The sequence below is a fragment of the Nematolebias whitei genome, chromosome 3, assembly GCF_014905685.2.
Source record: "Nematolebias whitei isolate Nwh7 chromosome 3, NemWhi1, whole genome shotgun sequence".
Lineage (NCBI taxonomy): Eukaryota > Metazoa > Chordata > Actinopteri > Cyprinodontiformes > Rivulidae > Nematolebias > Nematolebias whitei.
The window spans coordinates 28,663,249-28,682,831 of record NC_056500.1 but is presented as its reverse complement, the minus strand read 5'-3'; the positions used below and the strand labels follow the sequence as shown (position 1 = coordinate 28,682,831).

At 39.6% G+C, this 19,583-nt stretch overlaps 1 protein-coding gene across 1 annotated transcript in view; it reads right to left on the bottom strand.

Annotated features, from left to right (window-relative positions):
• Nucleotides 1–7,258: 7,258 nt before the first annotated feature.
• dot1l (DOT1-like histone H3K79 methyltransferase) overlaps nucleotides 7,259–19,583 on the bottom strand; it is a 25,414-nt gene continuing 13,089 nt past the window's right edge. The window contains exons 7-28 of the mRNA XM_037698175.1: nucleotides 18,691–18,753; nucleotides 18,092–18,147; nucleotides 17,458–17,537; nucleotides 16,832–16,900; nucleotides 16,640–16,746; nucleotides 16,035–16,076; nucleotides 15,860–15,955; nucleotides 15,461–15,680; nucleotides 15,237–15,350; nucleotides 14,918–15,009; nucleotides 14,681–14,782; nucleotides 13,290–13,427; nucleotides 13,045–13,170; nucleotides 12,392–12,822; nucleotides 12,178–12,274; nucleotides 11,085–11,231; nucleotides 10,826–10,868; nucleotides 10,079–10,674; nucleotides 9,675–9,880; nucleotides 9,395–9,468; nucleotides 8,605–9,279; nucleotides 7,259–7,920 (exon numbers count right to left, since the gene is read on the bottom strand). Coding sequence (XP_037554103.1) covers nucleotides 7,259–7,920; nucleotides 8,605–9,279; nucleotides 9,395–9,468; nucleotides 9,675–9,880; nucleotides 10,079–10,674; nucleotides 10,826–10,868; nucleotides 11,085–11,231; nucleotides 12,178–12,274; nucleotides 12,392–12,822; nucleotides 13,045–13,170; nucleotides 13,290–13,427; nucleotides 14,681–14,782; nucleotides 14,918–15,009; nucleotides 15,237–15,350; nucleotides 15,461–15,680; nucleotides 15,860–15,955; nucleotides 16,035–16,076; nucleotides 16,640–16,746; nucleotides 16,832–16,900; nucleotides 17,458–17,537; nucleotides 18,092–18,147; nucleotides 18,691–18,753 — 4,236 coding nt within the window. The remainder of the gene's footprint in view (nucleotides 7,921–8,604; nucleotides 9,280–9,394; nucleotides 9,469–9,674; nucleotides 9,881–10,078; nucleotides 10,675–10,825; nucleotides 10,869–11,084; nucleotides 11,232–12,177; nucleotides 12,275–12,391; nucleotides 12,823–13,044; nucleotides 13,171–13,289; nucleotides 13,428–14,680; nucleotides 14,783–14,917; nucleotides 15,010–15,236; nucleotides 15,351–15,460; nucleotides 15,681–15,859; nucleotides 15,956–16,034; nucleotides 16,077–16,639; nucleotides 16,747–16,831; nucleotides 16,901–17,457; nucleotides 17,538–18,091; nucleotides 18,148–18,690; nucleotides 18,754–19,583) is intronic.

The following is a 19,583-nucleotide window of genomic DNA, read 5'->3' as shown; positions in this document are numbered from 1 at the left end:
TACATTTACAAACTGGAATCTATCAGATAGATATGATTAAAACCATTTTAGAGCTGTTCCTGTAATTCCAACATCATATTCAAGCCTCTGTAGTAAAATATTGTGATCAACTGTATCAAATGCAGCAACAGGACCAGTATAGACACAAGTCCATTGTCTGAGGCCATGAGAATATCATTAGTGACTTTTACTAGTGTTGTTTCTGTGCTATGATAAGCTCTAAACTCTGACTGAAATTCTTCAAACAGATTATTTATTTTGTAGATGTTCACGCAACTGACCTGCAACTATTTTCTCTAGAATTTTTGAGATGAAAGTTAGATTAGATATAGGTCTATAGTTGGCCAGAATTTCTGAATCAAGATCAGACTTCTTAAGTAAAGGTTTAATTACAGCAACCTTAAAGCGCTGTGGTACAGAACCATCCATTAAAGACAAAAACCACATCATGTTACTGCTGATCTGTTTCATGTTGCTGCTGATCTGTTTCATGTTGCTGTGTTCATTCGTACTCATCTGCTCACACAGACTCATGTTCGTGTTGATGTTTGGCGTAGTTTTTATGCTACTAGTGCTTAGTGTATTTTTATTAACGTTTTTCTTTGCTCATTTCTTAGATCTTATGACTGTTCTTCTTTTACATGTTATACTTTTATTGGATGTAACTGGGACCCTGTGTAAACAATTTCGTTCCACCTCATGTAACACATGTGGTGTGTATGACATATAAAGAACATTGAATCATTGAATTAGGCATTTTGACACAAAAGTTCAGAAATTCACAACACAATGAAACCTTTTACAAATGGCTGTCAATTTCTATAGATTACGCCAAATAAATCTGGCATTTATCAGTTTAAAAGCGACAAAAGTTTTGTTATAAACCGACACCTATCCAGTCACATTTTGAGCTCGTTGGTCGACTAAAACAAAAAGCTCATTCATGTTTGTCTTTGTCAGGCAGAGTGTGTGAACCTCAACAAACAGAAACGGTTCCTCACAAAAACACTTGATAAGAGTCGAATGCAACAGTAATGTTTCAGAGCAGGTTACTCTGTGAAAACGGTCAGATTACACAGATTCTTGTAGCTGAGCAGAAGGGAAACGAGGTGTTTTCAGAGATGTTACTCCCTTCATGTTCTCACAGTTGCAGCCTTGTTTTGCAGACAGTCAAGGTCTCTGAGGAGTTTAGTGTCTGAGCATCCCAGGAGATAAAAACCCATGTCCCCATTCTTGGACATCATGCACTCTGTTAGTAAAAATAAATAAGTAAATACAAAACAAATGCTATCAACTGTCTAATAGCTGAAATTTACAATCTTCTTCTTTCAGCTTCTTCCTTCTTCAGGGGTCACCACAGCGAAGTCGCACGAAGACTTGGAAATTGTTTTTACACATATCCCAGAGAGCTGCTATGGGACACTGGGGGGGAGCAGATGGTGGGGGTTAAGGGCCTTGCTCAAGGGCAGATGAGGGTGGAGAGTGGAGACAGGTGTGGGTGCTTCACCAATTCCACCCAATTTTTTTTGTCAGTACTGGGAGTTGAACCAGCGATCTTCCGATCACAGGCCCACCTTCTCTTACCTCTGCACCACCACTCCCATTAGCTGTAATTTACAATAAACTATTCAGTAAATCTATTGTTTGTATTTTGCACATTAATAATAAAATACTACGAGTAGTCTCTTGTCACATTTCTGAATTTTCCTACATAAATCAGCTCCTTAGGTGTTAGTGGTTCTTAAACTGAGGGCCCCGGACCCCCGGGAGTCCATGAGCCAGTGCTTGGGGGTGCTGAGAAAAAAATAAAAAGCACATAGATGTTTAACAACCTGTTAAAATAAACCAAAATACAGGAAATCACATCTAATGTATTGAAAATGTTCTGGGGGAGGACCCCCAGGACCCCCCCATTGGCCCACCCACTATTTGCATTCCTTCTTTGATCCGTTTTCAGATTAATTCCTGTTACTTGGTTTGACTACTGCTGTCGTGATTCTGTTCAGTTTTATGTAAAGAGTTTTCTGTAATAATTTGAAGTAGTGTCAATACATTTATCATGTTCATTATGTGAAAAGGTAAAAGTTTTTAAAAGTGGTTTTTGATGCTGTTAATTTACTCAAACTGTAATGTTTGGAAGTTGAAGTTATATATTTTGTTAATTGTGTCTCAAATGTAAAATACCATGTTTAAAAATATAAAAATTGTATTAACACTATTAAAGAACAGGTCTTAAGTATTTATGCTACACACATATTTCCACTGCATTAGAGACAAATTGAAGACATTTAATAAACACGAGAGTTATGAGGGGGTCGCTGAAACTTTATCTCACCCTGAACCCAAAAAGTCTGAGAACCCCTGATTTAGGATGTTCTTTACATAAAATAAACTACAGAATAAAACAGTGACAGCAACAAAACTTTACATTATATGAAACATTTTTATTAAACACAAATTGCAGAAAAAAACCAACACAAAATCTGTTTGTTTCGTTATAACATCTTACGATAAAAGCACCAACATCAAACAGTAACAAGTTTTGTTTTTCCATAGAGAGAGAGAGAGAGAAAGGTGTTTTGGAAAGTTGGTTTGCTATTATTGCACCTCAAAGCTGCCCTGGCTTCACTGATCAGAGATCACCACACTAACCGGAGGTCACATTGGTCCTGTACTGGTAGCCCCACCAACCAGTTAAAGGGATTTCGGTAAAGGACGCCAAACCTCCTTTTTGTTTAGTGACGTATTGAAACAGAGGCATTAGTGAGATGAGGAAGATGCTGAAAGTCGACACTTGTAAAGCTCCGTGTCCCTGAAGAGGCTGGATGCATGTGCTGGTAAGAGCCGATCTGAGGGAGGTCAAAATGCTCGCTGAACCCAAGTAGGCTTCTTGAGGGACTCCTTCACGCCACACTGATAAATAAAGCGAGTCGTTTATAGAAATTTGTCAGAAGGTTCCTGAGTTAAGACCCTTGGCAGCATTTAAAGTAAACGGGCTGCAGAGCCCTCACAAATCATCTACTAAGTAATTTATCAGGTGTGACATGATGGAGAACTGTGCAGCTTTAAAAAAATCAAAGAATACCGCAAAGGACCCTTTAGACCAGACGTGGGCAACGTATGACCCGAGGGCCAAAAGTGGTCCTTGGACAATCTCAATCTGGCCCGCAATATTCTTAATTGAAAAGAAACCTTTTAAATAAGTTGATGAAAACCTGCATTTTATCAAAGAAACTTAAACACTTTGGACAACTACATCAAAACCGTTTTCCTGACGTTGTTGAGTTTCCAGAACTAGACTGAACCGTAGACTCCAAAAAGCAAGTACCATATTTTCCTGTGTACAAGTCAGTTTTTTGCATAGATTTGTCAGTCCTGTGAATTATACACCGAAGAGACATATATATATATTTTTTTCATTCATGATGCAATTTTTGACTGACGCTTTAAATTGTGAAGAACTGCAACAGCGAGTCCTCCCGTGCGCGCTCGCTTCACTCAGCGGGTGCAGGAGGAGGAACGCTGGAGAGCTAGTGGCTCCGGCCGTGATGGATGGATGGAGCTGCACCACCCAGGTGAAATAAAGCTGTTTTGACCATTAAATAACACATAATAAACACGATGGATTAGCGGTGACGCATAATAAATGTGACTTATACGCCAAAGCAAGTTACATGTTTCTTTCCTCGTCGTAATACTTTTTTTGACTGATGCGACTTATACTCTGGAAAATACGGTAGTTTTTTTTTTTTTTTACACACATACTGTCTCAAGAGCCAGTTTACAAAGAACATGTCTTATATTCCTAGAGTATTGAGACATTTTATCAAGCATGCCAACTTCACTATAAAGCTTGTTCCAGATTATCTTAAAGAAAATCGATTTACTATTTGCTTTAAATACATTGATTTGACCCTCTGGCAAAAAATGTTGCCCACCCCTGCTTTAGATCAATCGCACAATAAAACTAAAATCCATCAATTGTCTACAGACTGCTCTTACATGCACATACACCACAAAGCTCCTTCAGGTGAGGAAAGAGTTCCAAGTGTCAGGTTGGACCGTCAGAAAAGCCACGATGTGAGCTGAGCACGTTTTTTTAAGAATAAAAACCCTGCAGCACAACAGGAGGAGAGTACTAATAGTCTATAGCTGTGATTTCCTTTTTTTTTTTTTAAGTGGAGAGCACCGTGCTGTCCGTCTGTGTAACAGTATTAAAAACAGGACACCAATAAAAAGCGGTACATTTCACTGCAAGTTGCATCAAAACACCATGAATAAGAAAATCTTAACAGCATCGACGATAATTACAAAATACCTCTGAGTGCTGGTAACAAAAAGACCGGTTTCTAACTACAGCTCCAAAAGTGACTTTCTTCACAGAAACACTCACGGTCAAAGAAAACTTTTGTGTTTGCAGAGAGGGAGTGCACAGGACAGACTTTTTTTTTTTTTTTACAATAAAGCTTTTCAATATTTTTCTAATATTTTCTTAGATATGCAAGTTGAAGGAGAGAACGCCCACACACTGACGAGTATTTCCACCATCAAAAAGGGGAAAAGGAAGCTTGGCTGCTCTTATTCATACAAGTATTTTACACCAGCATGTCTCTAGCAAATTACACAGCACATTTTACTTTATTTTTTGTATGCACCAGTAGATGTAGTTTGTAAAAACTGATGGGATGTTGCACGGAAACAGAAGCACCATTTCGATTTGAGAAAAACATCTGGTTAGTAAAACTGAACCGACAGAAATTTAGACTTGACAACACCTGATTAGAGTGAGAACAGTTCTAGTGCTGGATTATCGGTGTGTTCAAGCCACAGCACCAGTGTGTGTAAAACACACACACACACGAGCTTCTGAGTTTCTAGTCCTGGTTTGTGTGCGTCACGTGGATTCGGGTGGTTCAGCGTTGTTCGGCGCCGTCTTATTAAGGTCCTGAGGTGGCGATGCTTTGCTCTGCTAGGCTTCAAGCCTCCTGTTTAACAGGCTGAAATTAGGGGTCACATGAGCACCAAAATGTCCCCTATTGCTTTTTATATATTTATATACATATATATTTATTTACTTATATAGCTGTACTGCTTATACATACTTTATATAACTTTTATGTACGATTGAAACATAAAAAAAAAAAATTTAAAATACGAAAACAGTGTGTCATGTTCACAACAAATAAGCAGCTCACTTGGGAGAGCAAAGCAGACGGACGGACACATCAACAGAAGCTCTCGCGTCTATTCAGCTACTGGAGAGCGTTTTCATCAAAACATGCGGTCTACAGTTGAACACCAGGCAAAGAGTGTAACCAAAGCGTATTAAATATGATAAAATGCCTAAAAAAACGGCTTGATAAATGTCCCTGTGTACAGCACCAAGTATTCAGATTGGTTTCTTTCATGTTGTGTTTATAGAATAAATAAAATCAGGCACAGTCCAAAGTTAGCACCACTGTTTTCAGACTGCGAGTCAAGTACACGAGCTATTGCATTCTATAACACGATTCAGAAATTAAACCAATAAAAGGTGAAAAACAAATACAAAAAGGAAAATGGAAAGACTGACAGCATAAATAATATTAATCTGGATTATTATACAGAGAATGGTTCACATTCACAGTACGAACATTGTTTACAAGCAATCAGAAAAAGGCGTGGAGAGTCCAGTAGTTTGTTTTTGTGGTTATGGTGAATTCAGTTTTCCCAGCGTGCCAAGTTCTGCATGTCGGACCGTATCTGTACTTTAGTTTCCTAAGACTTGAACCTGCATCTTTTTTATTTTTTTTTTTACTTTTCTTGACAACAAAACATAAATAAAACAAAGTTTAGCTTCAGACAAGTTTAAAAATCCGTCTGTAAAATGATTAGTAGTGTGACGACGAGGAGAGTTTTAATAAATAGAAAAATGAGTTGAATTTTTTTGCTTTTTCAGCCGTTCACTAAACGTTACACAAACTTTGAGTTCTGTCGGCACAGAACACAAATTCACTGAATAAACTTCATTAAACTTTGATCAGTTTAAGATAAAACTATATTTAGAACATTAGCAAGTAATACTGGCACCCCTGGAAATGTTAATTTGGTTAGCAAATCAGAACAAACTAATGAGTCCACTTTTAAAATAGTGTGTTTAAACTGCGACATCAGACTGTTTTTGTTCAATTGTCCTAAATTAGATTTGTTGTTTATGACGTGAGCAGGAAAGCATTTCATACATTGGGTAAAAATAAGAACAAAACTAGTTTTGTTCAGCTGGTCTTTAAGTTTAGAATTAATGAAAAAAATAAAATAAAATCAGCAATTCATCAAAGTTTCAAACTTTGTTCATTATAAAATTTCTATAAACTCAAAACCATGACAAGGGGTGTCAACTAACCAGCCAAGATCTTCTGGTACCAGACTAACTGCACCTTCTTTTCCAGTGTGAAGTCAAACCACAATTTGTTTTATGCACAAACAGAATAAAATGTCACCGAGGGAAGAAAAGAGACAAAAACATGCAGAGAGGCCGAGCTGCCTCCATGTTGTGTTTCAGTGAACACACACACATCACACACACAAAACTTAGGAAGGTGTGAGACATGATTCAGCTCCAAAAGGTGCACCGAGCGCTTCAGTCGGTCGTTTCATGATACATTTTGTTTGTATTTGCTGAGTGTTGTTTGTTGTGATCATGACTAAATAAAGAAATGCTTCAGAATCATGTTAGAGCACCTTAACGTTAAAAATGACACTATTCTTTCAGTCGACTCACCGACTAATATTCAAATAATTATTACACCACACAAACATGACAACACTAAATCCTGCTAAACTAGAATGATTGTGTGTGTGTGTGTGTGCGTGTGTGTGCGTGCGTCTCATATATCCCAGTACAGAAGCCGGTCTTGGAGGCGGTTGGGTAGTGCAGACGGTTTGAAGCACCAGTGAATGAGAAGAGTGCCTTTGTCCACACCTGGACATTTGCATAGTTTATTTAACTTTGAGGTAGATTTCATCAATTACCTAAAAAAAAAGTAAACATATACACAAAAAACACGTCAGTGATTTTACAGCACACAAGTTAAAGACAGAGAGACAACTTATTGTTCAACCCTGCAACAAGTGAAAAACTGTTCTTTTCAGAATCTTCTTACCTTGTTCATTCAGAACAACAGCTCGTAGGAACACAGGAAATACACGCATCCTGCCTCTGTCACTCCCCATCTCCATCTATCCACCCTCTGCCCTCCCCCACCCCTACACCCATATCCTATCTAGGTCGGGAGCCGGGGAGCTGGGAGGTGGTGTAGGTACCATGCATGCCCTGAGTCCTCCACATGCCCCCGCCACCACCTGAACTGTTGGCTGGCGGTGGAGGGGGCAGCCGAGGGGAGTAGTGCACTGCAAATGGACGCGATGAGGAGGTCGACAGACAGGAAGAGGAGAGAGAGGCAGAAGCAGCAGCGGTGGTAGAGACAGAAGCTGCAGAGGTGGAGGAAGAGGAGATGGACAGGGTGAGGCATAACTGAACTCTCTGGTGGTGCAGGGAGGACGGGGACAGACGAGGGGGGAGGAGGGGCTCCGATCGAAAGGATGCCGGGGCGTCAGAGAGTGTAGGTGCTGTGGAGGCAGAGGAGGAGGAAGAGACGCTGTGCAAAGGTGGAGGAGGGGGCAGGGAGTGTGTGGGAGGAGAAGGGCTATGAAGGACAGACTGTGTGCGGCTGTGCTGGACCTGGGACAGGGACGGGGGGAGAGATGAGGTTACGGAGGTCAGACGTGTGGAGGCTGACTGGGAAGTGGAGTGTTGCTGGGTTTGGGAGAAGGTAGAGGAAGAGGAGGAGGGACTGAGCAGAGAGCTGAGGCCTCCAGAGGTGGGCAGCGCTGCCCCAAACTGATGAGAGGACACTGAGGGAACCACGTGGTGAAATATACCTGCAAAGCATACAGCAGAAATGGACGAAGGGGGGAGAGCCAAGGAGCGGAGACAGAGGAAGACAACAGCAGCAAAGAGAAAGGGCGAGAGAGCCAGAAGAGGGGGACAAAGAGGGGACAAGGACTGAGCTGGGTTGTGCAAAGCGCCAAGCAAGTCAGACAAGCAGACATGAAGCAAACAGTGTCAGTCCACTGTTAACACTGTTAACATTTTTAACACTTTAACAGTGTTAACACTGTTACAGTGTTAACACTGTTAAAGTGCTACGGTGAAACAGGATTCACCATGTTCGTTAAAGTGAAGTGACTCTGACATCAACTTCAACAGACACACCCTGGGAAAATAACGTAAACACATAAAAACCTAAATCAAGCAGCCACCAGTTTATGTGCCACCAGGATTTATTCTCTATTCAACTGTAGGACATCTATCATTTTCCAAGGGTGTTTTTGTTTGCGTCACTCGAGCAGCCGGTCCATGTCAGAGGCAAGGCAGCAGAGGATCTGTCATGGAGACAAACTGCCAGTGAGGCAGACGAGACGAGAGCAAAACTGGGCCTCCACTTACCTGGCTCCATCTTTTTTACTCATTTCATCAAAATGACCCCAGAATACATCTAAGACCTCGTTCTGCCTGGTCACTGATCTTCAAATAAAAACCGACTGTTAATCAGTGATGCTCACCTCCTGCTGCTCCCCCTGCTAGACCAGAGCTGGAGAAGCTTCCGAGGGCCGAGTGACCATTAACGAGCCGAGACGTCCCGCTCACAGTGGAAACGCCAGTCTGAGCCCCAAACAAAGACTGTAAGACTGAAGCCCCTCCGAGTGGGAATTGAGACCCCAGGTACTGTCCCACAGATGACCCAGTGGTTGATGAAACTGCTACAGGACTGCCTCCCACCTTCCCACTCAGAATGCCTCCTCCACTACTGGCAGCAGCAGAAATGAAGAGGTTCTGACTGGCCATGCTGCTGCTGGTCTTCAGCTCCCAGTCACGTGACGTCTTCTGCTTCTGGAGGGCAAGGCGTTGTTCTGGTCCAGTTCCTGGGACGATAACGGCGCCGCTGCCTCCACCTCGTCCCCCCAACTCCTGGCTGAGAAATGGATTGGGAGTCATATAGCTGGAAGACTCCCCATCACTCCCCTTCCTCCCTTGCTGTTTGTGGTCTGAATCTGAATCAGTGCCACGACTCGACCCCCCCATGCTGAACGGCGAGCCCCCCTGTCTCAGGTCAGAGTTGGGTTGCTTAGGATCAGAAATGGGTGAAAAGGTAGATTTCCATTTACTGGAAGAGGACAAGGAGGACGAGGAACCCTCACTTCCTGTGCTGTTACCACTGCTGCTGCTTGATTTTCTGCCTGGTGGGAAGAAAAGTAAATAATAAATAAATAAATAAATAAATAAAAAGCTGACCTCGAACAGCAAGACAATATAATATGTGTTTTCTTCTAATTTACAGTTATCTTTTCTTACCTTGTTCACTATCACAGAGTCTACCATGACCGTCTCTGCTCTCCAAGGATATAGTGGCAATTTTTCTTTCAATTCTAAAAAAATATATATATAAATAACTAAATAGAAAACTAGATTAAGATGCAGATTAAAACTAAATATTTTATTAGATCCTTGCAGTAAAAATAAACTGTTTTGAACACAGCAGACACAATTCCTAAATTCAAATTAAAACCAGCAGGAGAACCAGTAAAGCCACCTTAACTTACTGACTAGTTGTTGACGTCATGTTTTTGGTTACCTAGAACTAGAGCTGTCGGCAGGATATCCCGAGTCCTCGTCATCAGAGCTGGGGGCTGTTGAGTATCGACCTGTCCCATTGAGCTCCAGAGGGCGCTCTCTCTTCAAGATGGGGGGTTGATCTAGGTCAGCAACACTGGGGCTGTGGCCTGATTGTTCTGGGGAGGAAATGGCAGCAATCTCCAGAGGCTGGTTGATGTTGTTTACCTGTTAATTGGGGGGGGGGGGGGGGGGGGAGAGAGAGACAGACTTGCAGCTGACCCAAACCAAAACAAATGTACCTTCAATTTCCACTCTGTCTGAACTTGCACAGAAATGTCTATTGTCTAAAATCAGTCAACCTGAAGGAAACAGGTTCCTTGAGATCCAGAGATCTGAACGTTCCTCGCTGCTCTCACGACTCACCATGGAGTTGATGTTGAGTGGAGACCCTGAGGAGTGGCTATTGGAGCTGAGCCCAGGGAATGACCTCCTCTTCGGGGACCCACTGGGCATGACAGCAACTGCAGAGCTGCGCTTCCTTCTGCCTCGCTTGCGCCCCTCCTGAGAGGCGAGCGTGTGTGACGAAGACGTGTGTGTGGGCGTGTGCTGCGTGCCCGGGGACTGGTGGTGGTTGACGTGGTTATTGTGGTATCCCTGCTTGGCGGAGTTGCCAGTGTGATGATGGAGGCGAGGTCCTGCAGCCACGCTGCCTGATGAAGAGGAAGACGAAGATGAAGAGGAGGAAGAAGAGAACATCCTCCTTGGCAGTTCACGTTCTTGTTGTTCTGCATCTGATTCCCCACCTTGGCGGTCTGCACCGTCTTCTGGAAGGATTCTGGGAGGTCCGTCGGCATACTGGAGCACCCCTCCAGTGCTCAGCGAGGGGCTCTGAATGGGACCCCCCCGGCTCATTGGTCCCGTCAAAGAAGCACCGTTATGTGACAGTGGTGATAAAGAAGCACCATTATGGTCCTCAGGGTGGGGACCTCCATTCATTAGCCCTGAGCTTGATGAATATCCTACAGAGATCCCACAGTTCATGTTCAGTTAGGAACACAAAGAGCAAAGACACAGACACTTAAAACAGCAGATCAATTAAAAATATTGCTAATAAAATAATCTGAAGTGAAGCAGATAAGATCTGTGTTGTGGTTGTAGACCCATCCTCACCATTGGTCTGCCCTGCCTGAGAGACGGGACTTGGGGTACTTCTCTGAAATGGCAAAAGTAGGAATTATGTAACAATAAAGACAACACTAAGAAAATAACCCACACACACACACACACACACGACCTCACCTCACACAGATCAAATATATCAAACCTACTGTGCAGCAATAACAAATTTAATTAATCAATTAGCACTAATCCAATAAAGCTGATGTGAGGCTCTGACTCTACTGCAATGTAGGAAGATGAGCAAACTTACAAGTCTCTCAGCACGACTAGGCAGCACCACACTGGCCAGTGGGATGCTGACTGGTAATTTACTTGGGTGGACAGTGCTCAGAGGGATGCTGATAGGAAGGCTTGTGATGCTGTCACCCTGAACTGTTGGACTCCTCTCCTTACCACCCTGAGGAAACAAAATAGAAATATTCAAGTTCAGTTTATGTTTATTTTAGCTAAAAGCAATTTGTCATTCAGGATTTCACCATCTATTCTAAATATTAAAGGAGTTGATGTATCGTGCATCAGTTTTGCATCATGGGCAGCACCGGTAAAGTAATGGATGTTGAAGAAAATATTTCAGTAAACTATTCTTTAAGTCTTTTGGTGTTTCACCCTTGTTTTGTAAATAACAGCAGCAATGTATGGGAAAAATAATAAAGACTAAATAAAACAGAAAAAAATCTAAAACTGCGATGAAGTAAATTAAGAAAAATGCTTTTTTTTGCAAACAGGTCTGTAAAGACACGTCATTTGAACTGGTCTTTTTAATCATGCAACATACATCTGGGTTATGTCTAACGCACTTGAAAAATGTTGTTGACTCGTTTCAGTTTCTGCAAACAAATATTATTTTTAGTAGCATCAAAAGAAGCCCAGCGCTCTAATTAAGCAACCAAATATACAAGTCAATTGAGTATTTTTACTTGAACACACTAGTAATCCAAACTGAAATATTTTCTGTGAAATACAAACAGCTGAGTCATTTTTATAATTTTCTACATAAAGGAAAAGCAGGATATAAGTGAAAATTATATAAAAAGTAGAGTCTTGTTGTATAATGATCTACTTTCTGCAGCCTTAAATCATTGTGAATATTAGAGCTAATGGAAAATGTTAAAGATAAAACAACTTTGACCAGTGTTGGATTAGTGATCTGGTGAAACGCTAAAGTTCATTGAAACAACTAGAAGATCTATTTGCACCTTCTACATGTTTCTAAAACTCTGATGCATCAAGCACTAACAAAACTGAAAACAACCAAATAGCCCCCCAAATATAATAAAAAATCTTGTGCATTTAGACAAATCATCAGTTAAGCACAAAACTACAAGAACATTTTAAAAACTTACCCTCTCTGAGATTTTAGGATTACCCAGAGCATCAGATGAACTGGGAGAAGGGCAGTTTAGTTTGGCTCCAAGTGGAGAGTTCACACCTCCGAGTTCCCTAAAACAACAATAAAAAATTCATGCAGCAGCATCTTGTATGCCACTTTAAAGTCCACTTAAAGCCCATATTTGTTTAAAAGTTTGATAAGATGGAAAGCATTTAGGACACACTAACCTATGTGTGGTCAGGCCTGGACCCCGTAGGTGAGCAGAGGGGTCTTGGTTAAGGTGCCTTCGTAAAGCAATCTTGGCTGGTGAGAAGCGTGTGTAGTCAGGAAGCGTATGGGAGGAACTTTGCTGCCGCTGTCGTGCATCAGTCGTGGCAGGCACAAGCTCATGGTCCGGGGAGATGTGCAGGTAGCGAGAAAACTCAACCTTTGCGTTTGCCCGGTCATAGCATGGTGAGCTGGTGCCATTGAAAGACAGCTCTGGGCTAACACCATTCAGAATGGGTGCTGAGGACAAGCCGAGCTTCAAAGAGTCCAGATCTGTGGGAGTGCGTGACTCCAGGCTCTTTCTGTACGGGGAGCCCTCACAGGGACTGTAGGATTTGAGCTGAAGCAGTTCCTGTTGCCTTTGACTGGTTTCCAGCTCCACGATGCTGATCTATAAACAGACACCAGGGGGCGCCGTCACCAAGGCAAGAAACAACATTTAGTGCAGCCTAACCAGTCTTTCAAAAACTACACCTCAGTAAGGTGATATGATGTTTCTGAGAAAACAAAGTGAAATGTGGCAACAGTATTAAAATAGAAGCTACAGAATATGAACAAACAAACAAAACACAATGGAAAAGTTGACTCGACCAGAAAATGGCGCAGTGTTTACCTGCAGCTCCAAACAGTGCTTTTGTTTCTCAGAAATCTGTCGGCGCAGAGCCTGCTTCTCCTTTAACAAACTCTCCAGACACAAAGAGCCCCAGTCTAACTTCAGCTCCTCACACCGAGACTTCAGCTGTGAACCACCAAGAACAAACCCCAAAATATTTAACACTAAAAACCTGTTAACGTCACCGCCATGACACGGAGAGGCGACAGGAACTACAACAAGCCGAACAGGCTCCGAGAGCTCACCAGTAGTAGGCTGTGGTCTCTCAGCAAGGCCATGTCTCTCTCAAGCTGCTTTGTCTGCTCTTTCAGCTGAAGATTGTGAGCCGATATCTCCTTCTGGGCCTGAAGAAGGTCCTCCACAGTCAAGGCTTTTACTCCAAGCTAGGAATGTCAATGTTTTACATTAGTTCACACACAGAATAGCTCAGTACATCATTCTGCTGCAGTTGTAGAGTATTCATGCTGACATTACTCAAATTACTTCTGATCCTACCCTGCTCTTTAGAGAGAAGATGTCTACCTCCTAAAGCCAAGCCAGGAACCAACAGAAGATCTGACCTTTGTATATTCCAAGGCTGACTTTTAGAAACCTTAACACAACTAAACCTGCAGTATGGGAGCAAATTGCTCTGTTGGATGAAATTATTACGTTTTTTAGATACAACAAAACTTGATTATTTAAATCTCTTTAGGAAGGAGAAAAATTTATATTCTGCATCAAATAAAGCAACAGTAAAAACAACTAAAATTGGAGAAACATTTCTCAGAGCATCATCTTTGATAAGCTAAAAACATTTCTAAGAACTTTAGAGAGCTTTATAATCGGGAAATTGCCAAAGTCAAACACTGAGGTAATGAAAGTATTAACTGATTATTAGATTTAGCTATGGGACAGACTGGACCATATTAGAGCATAATTCAAACAACAAAAAGTTTATTTTTTTTTACTTTTTTTTTTTCATCAGTGCTCAAAGTGTCATGATTTCAAATCTCCTGAAACCCTGTGCCCACACATGGACACGTTAGTTTCCCTGTATTCAAATATTTTATTCTCTTCGACTAAGAGCTGTTGTTCTTCAGGAACGATCACTTTAAACTTTTATTTTTAACTTTAATTCTTGAAAAGTTGTTTTTATGCCTATAGGTCCTATTGATCCTAAACATTGTGGGGGAAATGTTCAAAAACTAAACAGAAGGTTTGGAAATCAGGCAGTAACATGTTATAGTTAGTTTTTCTACTATTTCTTTAGTCGACATAAGAGTCTTATTTGATCACAGAATAGAGTGGTGTAACATTTATACAACATCATCAAGAATTGTTGTCTTGAGCAAACAATTTAATTTGATAAATAGGTCCTACATATGCAAAATACTGTTCCTTCTTACAATAATACAGTTCATCCCAGTCTTTGCAAGACAGTTTTATGGTCAGTAGATTTATAAAGGAAGTAATTATTACCACTGCTTTATAAAATAAATGTAAAACAATTAGGTTAGTCATTTATTAAAAAGTATGCAGAGGGATGTGACGATAGGTAAGGAGCAAAACAAGGGAACAACAAAGCAATTCATTTTCTGGAAATCATTATAACATTTCAAGTAATAATGTTGACTGTAAAAAATATTGATTTTACCTCATCTAGTTTGGTTTGAAATAGACCTTTGATCTTGTCCTTGTGAGACTGACAGACAAAATGCAGCTGCTCCGCCTGCCCTGATAAGTCCCTGTGCTTTTGCTAAAGACCAAGGAAAGAGGAGACACATAAGAGGTGGTTTAAAATACCAGGTATAAAAACAGAGATTTTGATGCTGCTGAACTGTGCCTAAAGCCTCCATCGTAGTTATAATTATGTGAGCTGCTCACTAATCACCTTCTCCTGCTCTAAAAGTTGCTGCAGGTTGGAGCGGTACTGAGGAGTCTTCATGTAGGCCGTAAACTGGAGGTACTGGACTTTGATGTTTTCTGGAAACGAAGGGTTACAATGAGACAGGAAAGAAATGCAGTGAGCGGTGTTGTGCTAGTTGTGTCTAACTCGTCACCTGAAAACTGAAAATTCTAGTTTAGATACATGAACATAACTTGAGGGCTAAGACAGTTGCTTTAATGTCAGAGGAAATATGATGTGGAAATAAAACCCTTTGTAAATAAAATGTGACGTGTAACACATGAATCTGCCTTTCTTAGCTTACCAAGCAGCTGCTGCAGAGCAGGAGGAGTTGGGCTCAGCAGAAGCTGACTGGGAGTATAGTGCTGAACCTTGAGAGGTAGCTGGTGAAAGGGACTCTGCGCTGGCCGGTTTGCATCTATACACACACACAAAAAAAGTGTTACATGAGCCAAATATTTTAAACTTATTTTATATTTCCATTTAGGAGAATAGATTGAACGTCTTCTTGTGTTTTAACGGTCTCACCCTGAGGTGGTGCTGCAGAAAGAGTCTTTGCATGCAGTAAATCCAAAGCGCTCTGGTTCTTCTTGTTCTTCTCAGCAGCAGGGGTGGCCTTCTTGGGTCGACCACGTTTCTTATTGTTTATCTTGCGACCTTTGGACAACAGTCGGGTTCTCCGAGGCTTGGCAGGTGGTTTGACCACCGTCACCAAGCTAGGATGCTCGTCCTCCCCACCCGAGTCCTGCTGTTATATACAGATAAAAAACACAAACCCAATTATTTGCATTTGTCTTGTCCATTTCTTAATAAGACACGACAAAGCGCTTAAGGAATTAGCTAGCAAAGCAAACGTAATGCAGATAGAGTTTAATCAAGATAGATCTGATGATTGAAACAGCTTTTTTTAATCAGTCCATATCATACCTTGGGTTGCTCCTTAGGTTTTGTTGGAGTGGTGCTATTACTTTTGCTGTCCTTTGTATCTTTTTGCTGACGACGTCTAGCTGCCTCTTGCTCCTCCTAATTTAGGATGAACCACGTTAACAGTTTCATAGAAACGAATAGTGACAAAAGTCATGAAGTAATGTGACTGACTTACCCTGAGTTTAGGATTTTTTAAACTAGCAAAATAGTTTTCAAGCTGAAACACACACAGAATGGATATTTGGTTAATAAATACTGTCATAACTTTTTCAAAGATCCATTCAATTTCAGACAATAACAGTGTTTACATCCGTTGATTATTCAAAACATATAAATATTAGTACCCAGCACACAAAACGTAATTTTAAATGACTGCAACAAATTTAGGTGGTAGAAAAAAATAAGATTACCACAACAGTTTTAACCACTTTTCCAGGATGCATACTTTTATTAACGTTTTCCTCACTTTTAACAACCTATTACATTAGACAGTTACTGAAATTCAGGGGTTAGCTTTTGGACTTGTCCCAGCCTGTGACAGCGTTTGTTTCTTCATGCTGTTTACTCTCAGGAGCAACTACTCATTAAAAAAAACACCAGTTATTATGATAGCTTCTCTGTTTAGCCTGTTTGCCTGGAAAACACATTTAGCTTTTCCTGCTTTAATAATCCGTATTTGTTGAGATCTCCTTTTCACCAAGTTCTTAAGATCAGCCCATCAATTGACGTTTTCAATGGCTGCAGACATAAATAAACCTTTATAAGACATTAAGGGCTTACTATGGTGCGGTCTATGGTATGTAAGTAGTAAGAAACCGGCTTTCCAGTCCATGATACAGATCCTCTTAATGGAGAAAGTTCCACCACGCGCATTATTGTTCCAATATCTGAAAAAAAAAAAAAAAAATCCCACAATAAATAAATAAAAAAATAAATAAGAAGCCCCTTCCTTTTGATTACTTTAGCACTTACCACTCAAGTTTCGACTGTTGATTCTAAAATTTAAAGGTGCGAAAGGTTTGGAGGACACAATTTTTCCCCCTGAAATGTAGAAGGGACAAGAAAAACAGCTAAAGTGAAAGCAACTCATTTTAGTTTACAAGTATAACTTACAATACTTATAAGTAGAAGTAATAACAGTAATAAACCTAAACACTACATATCTTAGATGTTATTACCATTTTTCTTATACATTTTATTGTTGGATGTAACTGGGACCCTGTGTACATAATTTCGCTCCACCACATGTACCACATGAGGTGCGAATGACAATAAAGAAACTCTGACTCTGACTTTAAGATGCAATGATCCATGAAAATATTTATCGCATTTCAAAACTAAATTTGATCTTTTTAAGTAACTTCGTAAAATGTCAAGTCTAAAGAAATTATATCAGCCTCTTATATTAGCCTTTACTCAAGAATATTGACCCATTTGCTTTATGTCACTCATTTTTACAAACACTTTTTTTGAATTTTGATATAAAAGCCAAAAAACTAACCAAATTGTGCTTTAAAACAGTTTCTTTCAGGATGTTTATAGCTGTCAACCCACAGTTTAAGTAATTATTTAAAAGCACATTAATTTCAGGTACTAACCTTCCTTCATGTTAGCGAAGCGTTCCTTCAGCTGGTGATCTACCTCTGGACCAAAGGCAAAGTTATTCACAAAAATAATACTGGAAAAAAACAAAAAAAACAGAGAATTACACATTTTAGTTTCTGCGGTTCAATTCAAACAATAAATGTTTGAAAAATGTTTAAATGTTAAAAAAAAAAAATGCTGAAGCAAAGTTGTGCAAATTCTACAAGTGATGAAGTTTATCTGTCTCCTCAGATGAACAAGGTCACTGTACTGTACAGCTATTGTATATTTATATTAATATGTTCTTGTTTGTTTATTGGCAATAAAATAGGAAAAATAAATAAATCTGTAAACGAGTTAACAGTGTTTAACCACAAAAATCATTGTAACTTTTTATTGAATAATTTCCCTGCTCTTTGATAACTTGTCCAGGTCTGTGTGATCTAGTATTGTTGAACATCTGTGATAAGAAAAGGTTTTTCAAACGGATTTTCCCAGAATAAACTTTGTCTTAGTCTAACAAAACTAAAGTAAAAACTAATTAACAACTTCAGTAACTGGATTATTTCAATTTTTATTTATATATACTGTTTGTGGTAAACTGAACTGATGAAGACATTGTCACTGCTTCCATGTCTAGAACATCACCTTGTGTTGGCAATTCTTTCTTTCCATTCTTCAGACAGAAAATCGCCTCTCTCTAGCTGTAAACAACAACAACAACAACAAGTTGATTTACAGTAAAAGTGCAGATTATTTGTGCACAAGAGACCATACTACACACACATATCCTCCAAAAATATAAAAACAAGTATTTAAAACGATAAATTTCCTTAAAGGAATGCATATCACCCACAACCTTTAAAGCCAAATTTCTACACAAAGCTTTTGTACAGAGTAGAGCTTCAAGTATTTGTTGGGGATGACTCTAAGCTACTACCACACTATTAAATTATAGCTTAATATTTGTAAAAATATATATATATTAAGTTACATCCAAATCTGTGCTTACTAAAGTCAATTACCATAGCTTTGCAGCTATATTGAAGTAGGATGACTCCCAAAGTCATTGAGTTGTAGATGTACATCACTTAAAGAAAATATTAAAAATGGTCTTGTGATTTATGAAATATTTTACTAACAGACACACTGGCAGTGATATGATGGCCTGCCTTTCTTGGAAGCGTGCAATGTTTATTAAAGGCTGCACAGTAAGAACTGAAAGTAGCTCAAAGGAATGCACTTACTGTGTACTCCCCATGTTTCTTCCCATACCACTTCATCCACTTTTTAAACTCTTTATCCATGGTCTGAAAGGAAAATATTAAATATTAATGTCAACAGACTAATGACCACTGAAGATTGAAACCAGCTCCCCACGACACTGAAGGAAGCAGGTAAGGAAAACGGATGGATGATAATAAATAATAAATTGATTTAACATGTACAGTGTTTTAAAACCAGGGTCAGTTTACACATAAGCAATTAAAAATCCAAAACCATTCGGCACTTTGAAGAAAATTAAGTATTTGAGAATAAACTTTAATAGATTATTTTTCTGTCAAGTTATCAAATGCTAATCTGAGCTCAGATTGCTCTATGTGCTTTAATGAACGATCACATTTGGAGCTGTAAGTAATAACAGACTGCTGTTTTAGTCTGTGTCAGTAAGAGGTCGACAAAAAACCACAATCGACATGAGAGGGAGAAACAATTCATTCGAGTCTCATCACAATCCATAAGTTTAGCTGCTAAACCTCTAAAGACGGGTCTAAAAAGAGAAGTGCTTAACAGTTGCATTTTGACCAAAACATGTTTTTTTTCTAAAAGGCCATAAAAAAGGTACTTGTATGAAACAATATAGTTCTTATTTAAATGCAAAATAATAATAATTTCAAGTAGCATATTTTATCCCAAAAGCTTTATATTTAAAGATGCACTGAAATGAAGTCTAATCAACTAACAAACAAAATAACTTCTAATTAAATTCAGTTGAATTTATTTATATAACATCAATTCACAACAAATGTCTGTGTACTGTACAAATATTATATGTATATATATATATATATATATATATATATGTGTATATATATGTATATATGTATATATATGTGTATATATATGTATATATGTATAT